At 33.7% G+C, this 8,344-nt stretch overlaps 1 protein-coding gene and 1 long non-coding RNA gene across 2 annotated transcripts; one reads left to right on the top strand and one right to left on the bottom strand.

The window, feature by feature from the left end:
• The first annotated feature begins 1,967 nt into the window (after window positions 1-1,967).
• LOC142517983 (protein neprosin-like) lies at window positions 1,968-5,437 on the top strand. Its single transcript, XM_075620540.1, has 7 exons — window positions 1,968-2,377; window positions 2,478-2,564; window positions 2,669-2,920; window positions 3,182-3,346; window positions 3,429-3,482; window positions 3,613-3,759; window positions 4,761-5,437. The coding sequence occupies exons 1-7, from the start codon at window positions 2,225-2,227 to the stop codon at window positions 5,136-5,138; spliced, it is 1,236 nt and encodes a 411-aa protein (XP_075476655.1). The 5' UTR covers window positions 1,968-2,224; the 3' UTR covers window positions 5,139-5,437.
• On the bottom strand, window positions 3,661-4,752 carry LOC142517984 (uncharacterized). The gene is made up of 2 exons (XR_012813443.1): window positions 4,103-4,752; window positions 3,661-4,055 (listed from the first exon to the last, which is right to left on the bottom strand). It is a non-coding gene; the product is annotated as an uncharacterized LOC142517984 (long non-coding RNA).
• Window positions 5,438-8,344: the final 2,907 nt, after the last annotated feature.

Here is an 8,344-nt window from a genome sequence, read left to right as displayed (position 1 = left end):
CTTGAATCCTAGGATGACCCGGGCTCTTCCGGGGTATCACCATAGATGTCTAATACATATAATTATGATGATATATTTTATCATTTTGAGGTAACTTTTTTTAGATTGATCGACTTTATTTATCTTATTATATCTATTTTTAACATTCACTTGAAACATGTGTTACATTTCAATCCAATTTTATGTTTGTGAGTTGTTTTTGTTAATTTTTTAGAAATATATATATATATATATATAGAGGATCGGTTAATACACACTCGGACTTCTTGAAATCTTTTTACGGATGAATCTGTCTTTTATATGACTAATTCTGAAATCTTGTACGTCGATATAAATCAGTTAATTGATAATAGTGTGGAAATAGACTGAAATATAGATTGAATACTCAGTGTAGAATATTGTGAAATCTGAATAAGTAATCAACTAGAATATACAAATTTTATAGATGTTCGGAGTCTTCAAATGCTTCTATGTCACCCCTTCTATCTCAAGGATATGTTTTTAACTAAAAGGCTTTGATGTATTACAACATATTGTAAGTCAAACTGAAACTCAGTTTTTCAAATTCCTTACAACAGAAAACCGGTTCTCTCTTGACAAGTAGCCTGACTGTTTCGAATTAATACAATGAAAATATGAGCGTATGTATGCGATTTTTATATTTAGAAAATGCTTGAAGAGAGTATCGCAACTGATCGATGATCGTCAATAGTGTGTTCAGTATGTTCACCAATCTTCTTCAACTGAGTTGATCAGCTATATATAGCATTTGATCCCCACAGTCGTATTGAATGCATTTAATGACAAATATCCGTTGAATCATCGTTTATTTCAAGATGTTTACTTTATCTGACAGTGGTACGAAATATCAGACTGTTCTGTTATGTTATATCTGTTCTGATTTTGTACGAACTGTCAGTCTGTTGGCTGATACTTCAACTGATGTCGTGGCTTACTAATCAGGAGTCAACTGATCAGCGGATCAGTGCAGCTGGACATTTTCAGTTCAGACTGATGTCCTTTCAGTTTGGATACTTCAGTTGACGAAGATTCTTCCGGTTCAGTTAGTCGAAGTTTTCAGTTCTAAAAATCGATTTGTTAACTGAACTTTATGTCATCGGTTTGGTTCTTCAGTTCTCTTGCGAATAATTGAAACACTATTATTTAGACAATTAAAACTAAAATGTTTGCTTGAGTTGAACTTTAAAAGTGTTAAAAAAATTATAATTTTAGTCATGTAATTTAATGTATTTTAGGTTTTGGTCTTGTAATTTGTCAAAATTTAGTTTTCACACATTAACTTGGTTTTTCTTCCCTTTGTTTTTGCTCAAAAACAACTAAAATGATTGAATATGTTTTATTTGACATCAATTCTGTTCTACGTGGCAGATGTAGAGAATATAAAACTCATATTACTCAAATTAAAAATAATCTGATAAAAAATACAAAGAAAAATAAAAACGCGGCTCCAATAATTTAAAATGGGAGGAAAAAGTTTGTCGTTACTCTTTTTTTTGTTCATGTATATTTTATTATGTGTAATATAAGTTTTATTATTGTTGCATGAGCCATGTATGAGAATATCGGAGTCAAATAAGCAATATCTGGTGGATTTTGTGGTTTCGGACAAAAAAAACCAAAAAAAAAAATCTAAATTACTGGATTAAAACCAAACTTTGTCAATTTATATTACTAAAACTCAAACAAACTAACTTACAAGACTAAAATTGTAATTTTTTCAAAAGATAACACAATTTAAACAAACAATAATCAAATAATATGATTAAAATACACCAAATAATTAGGTAAATCTTATAAGTCTTGCCATTTTGGCTGCACAAATATTAGTTAAGACTAAACTATTCAAATATCCAACTTTGGCTTAAGTTCTATGAGTAATACTATTTCTTGAACAAAATTATCTTTAGGAAGATTTTGCTCATTGGTGTTTAGTTGTATTCCATTATGTACAAAATAGCGTCTGAAACGACAAGCCAATTCTTCTGTTGGAATACAATGGAAACTAACCACCGTTCATGACCTCATCTTCCTTCCATTCCTCTCTTTTCGTGATTCCTCTGTTACCTGTATTTAATATAGGATAGCGTCGGCATATTTTCTTGGCCTTTTCCCAGCCCAAAATTTCATGTTCAGAAAGTGCACAGCCTCGAGTTGAAAAGTTCGAATCTTTGGTAGTGCGAGTCTGCTTTCAGTTATAGTGTTTATGGATATGAAATTGAGGGTCTTTTGTTTGTGTGTTTACTTGTTCTTGGTACTGTTATGGGGAACTGCTGCTGGTTTGGGTTTGACTCGCCGTAATCTTGAAGTTATGAAGCATCTGAATCGTTTGAACAAACCCTCTCTCAAGTCCATCGAGGTTTTATATTTGTTGGATTTTCTTGTGGTGTGTGTATTGTTGTGTGAAAGTTTGATTGTTTTTTAATTTGATTATTATTTTTAATTTTTGAAAAATCTAGAGCCCAGATGGTGATATTATAGATTGTGTTCTTATTTCTCAACAACCAGCTTTTGATCATCCTTTTCTCAAGAATCACACAATTCAGGTGAGTTTTTTTTATCTTTTCTGCTTTTAGGAGACCAATCTTTTTCATTATTTATTGTTTGTATTTGAATTTCTTAATGGTGGGTTTGATTTATTTTTTGGTAGATGAGGCCTAATTATGGTCCTGAAGGGATATTTAGTGAGACCAAAAAAGTGGGGAGTTCAGAGGAAATTATTCAGATGTGGCATATGAATGGGAGGTGTCCAGAGGGAACTATTCCTATAAGGAGAAATAGGGAAGAAGATGTTCTTAGAGCAAGTTCTGTTAAAACATATGGCAAGAAAAAGCACAGAAGTATACCCAGACCAAGGCCAGCTGCTCCAGAACCTGACCTTATAAAACAAAATGGGCATCAGGTATGCCAAACAAATTTACTATTCTTTTCTAATATGAAATGGGAAACGTGGACTGATTCAATTTTCTGGAAAGTTTCAATTCTATCCATGGTGTAAGGTGTAAAGCGACAAAAAGGCAGAAGCGAAAGGAGACCCTTTTCTTATCTTCGACAGTGCTAAAGTTTTGTGAATTTGCTTGAAAATGTTTAGAATGTTTATTATGCTAGTTTGATAACTGTTCTTGTTCATTTGGTGGGATTTTGTTTTTTTGGAGTTCTTCAGCATGCCATAGCCTATGTTGAGGGAGACCAGTATTATGGAGCAAAGGCAACAATCAATGTATGGGATCCTAGCATTCAACAGCCAAATGAATTTAGCTTATCCCAGTTGTGGATTCTTGGAGGTTCTTTTGCCTCAGATCTTAATAGCATCGAGGCTGGTTGGCAGGTAAATATTTATTGTAATCTCAATGGGTTTTTAAAACAAACATTTCATCTCCTTTTGTAATATATTTTTACCATAAAAACAGGTTAGCCCAGATTTATACGGTGACAACAATACAAGACTTTTTACCTATTGGACTGTAAGTTTTCAAATTTCTTTTCTCAAGAAATTGATGTTTTTGTCCCTTTATTCTGATTTACAGCTAGCAGGTGGGAAAGAATCTAGATTTATTGCATGGTTTTTTGTAACTTTGAATAATTAAATGGCAGAGTGATGCATACCAAGCCACGGGCTGCTACAACTTGCTATGCTCTGGCTTTATTCAAATTAACAATGAAATTGCAATGGGGGCCAGCATCTATCCAATATCTAGTTATCTCAATAATCAATATGACATCAGTATACTTGTCTGGAAGGTAATTTTCCTCCAAAAAGCATCGTCTCTTCTCAACTTTACGTGATGAACAATCTTAAAAATGTGATGTGTCTGCTTTTGAGTGATTAGGTGTATAAAGACAAATGAGTTTCATTGATTCTAGTTTCTTGAAAACATTGTTATATGGAATCTCCGACATTAGTATCTAGGTAACATGGTTCTCTACTTTTTTGTCGTGTTCTTCGTTTCAGTATTATATAACATTCATTTCATCTTATTCTTTGCCGGTGCACTTTTTACATTGAGCATGCATAACTAAAACAACAGTCTGGTGCACTTTTTACATTGAGCATGCATAACTAAAACAACAGTGTGCGAAGAACCGAGTTGCTAACCTTTTTGCAATCTGTTATTTCTTTTGCTTAGAGTTGAGTGAGCTAAATGTTTTTCAATAGGCATGTCTATAAGTAAGTCACCAGGTTTGGGTCATTTATAACAAACGTACAACGAGAACATTGTACTGTAAGTTGGACATTCACACTTCGCAAATAATGTTTAAAATCACTCATTTACTTGCTGAAAGTGCACGTCATCTCAAGTTTGTTACTTGAAGTAGACGGCTGATTGAATCTTCAACGTTGTCATGTGATGCACATTGTGATAGATGAAAAACTGCATTCTTGAAATGAAGTCAATTTCGTCATCACTTCCTCAAATTGTTGCTTTCATTCTCAAATGGTATATTAAATAGCATATTTGCGTATGCCTGTAACAGAACTGAGCTGCTCAGTCAAAGCTCGAGTACTATCTTGAGCCTAGTTCGAGTTTGATAAATCTTTTAATTTATATTATTTGAAAATATTGATTAACTCACAGTTTTACCCTTGATTTTACTATCATTCTAGCTATATTGAATAAGTGATGTATTTAAATATTGACCTTGCTGTATGAAGTTATTGCTTGCCATTAGCATGAATAACGAAACGATTTTGTTGATTTACATCCCTAAGTCTTAACATCGTTAAGGTAAAATCTTGGTAGGATCCCAAAGAAGGGAACTGGTGGATGCAATTCGGAAATGACTATGTACTAGGATACTGGCCTGCCTTCTTGTTTTCTTACTTATCAGACAGTGCTTCGATGATCGAATGGGGAGGTGAAGTAGTGAACTCTGCTTCCGATGGACTGCACACGACTACACAAATGGGTAGCGGTCATTTTCCTGAAGAGGGATTCGGGAAATCCAGTTATTTCAGAAACATTCAGATTGTTGACGAATCGAACAATTTGAGGACTCCTAAAGATGTTGGCATTTTCACCGAACAGTCCAGTTGCTATGATATTCAACTCGGCAAGAATGGTGAATGGGGCAACTATTTTTACTATGGAGGGCCTGGGAGGAACACGAATTGCCCGTGATTGAGTCGTCGGGGAAATGTTCGTTGTTATTGATTTGTACGTGAAATTTATGGTAGAAACTAGGCTTGATGTTGGTTTTGTTATTGTATAATTCTTGTTTTAGGCTTTGCACCTTCTCTTCCCCTGCCATGTTAAAGAAAAAAGAGTTTCTTTTTCAGGCAGATTGGTGTAGTGTAATTAAAGTTACGAATTCTTGAATTCGAGTGTTAGAAAGTTTTGTCTGTAGAAAAGATTGGAAAGTGAATTGTGGTGGTGAAATTTCTTGAAATATAAGAAATTATCGAGCAGCTATTTTCTTATATTTTTTTCTCAATATCATCTTATTTTAATTTTTTTTTAGCACATTATTTTTAAAATTTTGCTATAACTTTTGTAATTTTTAATACTTTGAACAAAATTAAAACATTTTACTACTTTTATCTCAGCCAAATATTATTTTTTATGCTAAAAGTATTATTTTTATTGTAAATATCGATAGGATTGCCGTCTCACAGATAAAGATTCGTGAGATTATCTTACAAGAATATGCTTTGTCATTTTTGTGCAGTATTTAAATCAATAAAAGTAGAGTACATGAATAAACTTTTAAATAATCAATAACTATTCTCGTAACCAAGCACTCAATTCTTTAACCAATAAAATCACTTCAACCAAGTGTCATTGCTTATTCAAGATCTTTGTCTTTGGATAATAATTAGAAAAATTTAAAGTGTATTTTAAATATTTTTCCAAATTTAAATCTATTTTTTTAACGATATTCCTTTTATAAGCTAAAAGATTGTACAAGCACATAATACATGCAGATTATTTTTTTAACGATATTCCTTTTATAAGCTAAAAGATTGTACAAGCACATAATACATGCAGATTTGAAACAGTCCAAAACAATGATTACAAACTATAAAATAATGTTAAAATATTATATATGGTTGTGAAAAATTTAATTGTGCAATAAATTGTGTGTGCAGAAAATTTTACTTTAGCATCTAATTGTTATAAATATGTTAATTAAACATAAGTTTTTTTAAAAAAAACAAAACAAAAAAGGAACTATAAATTAATATGCTGCCATTAAATTTTCCAGATTTAAAAATATATAAAGAGTACTATTGGTACACACAATGGCAATTGGCATAATTAAAATCTACTAATAATTCTATATTAAATTTGTATTACAAATTATGTAATTGCATTAACTATTTACACTAATTAATTATTTTTATCAACTATTTTATTAGTTAAATATTTTTAAAATTATCATAAAAATAATTTTCATATAAATGATACAATTATAAATTATATTAGATGATTATATTATTTATTTATCAAATTAAAATGTTTAGAGTAATTTAAAAATAAATAAATAAATTGAAGACCCTGCTAAAAAAATTTGTTGAAATGGAGGAGGGGCCACTATTTACCAAAAAAACAGTGTAACGTTCGAAAAATCAACATACGTAAATCACATGCATGCAAATTATTTTAATTGCTTAATTGTTTTAATTAATTGATTTTAAATTCTAGCATGATGTTTAATATATGATTAAATGTATGATTGCATGATTAAATGATTATATGACATGATTGCATGAAATTTATGAATTTTACCCGAATATTCGATAATAGGCAGGGAAATGAGACCAGGGATGACCAAGACAAGAATATTTATTTTTCATTAAATATGTGTAAGGCTTCCTAATATGATTAAAAATGATTTAATTTTTCTAAAAATGTTGAAGTTCGAATTATTTTACGAGTCGAGCTCGATTTTTTCCCGAGAAGCCGATTTTGGGCAAACAAGAAGTTTAAAAAATCAAAAATATTATTTTTGGGAAACTAATTTTATAAACTTTTATGTTTTAATTAAATAAGTGTTATTGGACCCAATTTAATTATTTAAAGTAGGTCCAATTGTCCTTAAGCTTGCAAGCCCAAAACAAAAGCCTGTTAGCTTGTTAATTAAATTATAAATATGCTACCTAGGTATTTTAAACCCCATAATTCATAACCTAGCAGCCGAAATACACCTCAAGCACACACACAATTTTCGAAAGTTGGGGAAGAAGAAAAGCTTGTGTTCTTCGTCGTCCGGTCGTCCAACGTCGCACCCTCGCCAACGATCGTCTATTCGAGAGTTATAAACGCAAAGGCATATTCTCTAAACTTTTTAAAAACATCATACAAATCATAATATGTGTGTTCAATCGATTATGTATGAAAAAAATATTGGTGTTCGATTATTTTATGGTATGATACGGATTTTCAACGTTTTTACGGTTTTACGCTCGTTGATGAAACGTTATGATTCCCGAGGGTTAAGCTGCCAATATATGAATGAAATATGGTTAAAACATGACAATTTTTAAATAAAACAAATGCTGGAACCGAAGGGGAAACATATAGAAAGGAATTGTGGGTTGTTTGGATTGTACAAAATTCAAGGGACTCGTCTAGGGTGTATGGGGTCATGGGGCTTGACCAGGTCTCGAGGAAGGCCCTTAATGGTCATGGTTAGGTCCTAGGAAGAGTCCTAGGAGGGCTAGGGCTAGGGCTCGAGCCTTAGGCTGGGGAAGAGTCCACGTGAAGAGGGACCCTCCCCCACGTATGGGCAGTGCAGCAGCGGCCAAGGGGGCTCGCTGTTGGGGCTGGGTGGCTCAGGGTAGTTCTGTCAGGGTCCAAGGGAGGAGGTCAAGGGCCGGGCCATGGGTTGGTGCAGGGTGGCTTGACGTGGCTCGAGCAAACCGTGAGAGAGCACAAGGTGAACGCGCGGCTGCTGTTTGCTTCAGGTGGCTTGCGGCGCTGGGTCAGGGTCTGGGCTGGGCTTGGTTAGGTCTGGACGTGGTCCAGGGTCAGTGAGGGTCCAAGGTGATCGCTGGTTAAGTGGCTAGAAGAGTCCTAGTTCGATCAAGAGTCCTAAGTGAAGAAGGAAGCTTGCACGCAGGTTTTGTGGCTCGGTTGCTGGGCTTGGGCACGAACTAGGGTCAGGTTCTAAGGTTCAAGGCTGGTCAAGAGGGTGCCAAGGTGGGTTGGCACGGGTTTGGCTTGAGGTGGCTCGACCATGGCTCGAGTAATTTGGGAGATGGCTCGGGTTGTTCGGTTAAGGGTCATATTTCAAATTTTAAAAATTAAAATTGAAACCATGGGTCCACGGGTGTGGTTCATGGCTCACAAGAGTATTATAGGTGATAAAAAGGTTATGTTTAAAA

Source organism: Primulina tabacum, chromosome 11 (genome assembly GCF_025594145.1).
Source record: "Primulina tabacum isolate GXHZ01 chromosome 11, ASM2559414v2, whole genome shotgun sequence".
In the NCBI taxonomy this organism is placed as follows: Eukaryota; Viridiplantae; Streptophyta; class Magnoliopsida; order Lamiales; family Gesneriaceae; genus Primulina; species Primulina tabacum.
This window is presented reverse-complemented; position numbering and strand designations above follow the sequence as displayed.

Coding starts and splice junctions, on each gene's coding strand:
- LOC142517983 (XM_075620540.1), top strand. CDS start 2,225: ATGGATATGAAATTGAGGGTCTTTTGTTTGTGTGTTTACTTGTTCTTG. Junction 3,483..3,612: donor GACTTTTTACCTATTGGACT/GTAAGTTTTCAA, acceptor ATTAAATGGCAG/AGTGATGCATACCAAGCCAC. Junction 3,760..4,760: donor TCAGTATACTTGTCTGGAAG/GTAATTTTCCTC, acceptor AAATCTTGGTAG/GATCCCAAAGAAGGGAACTG.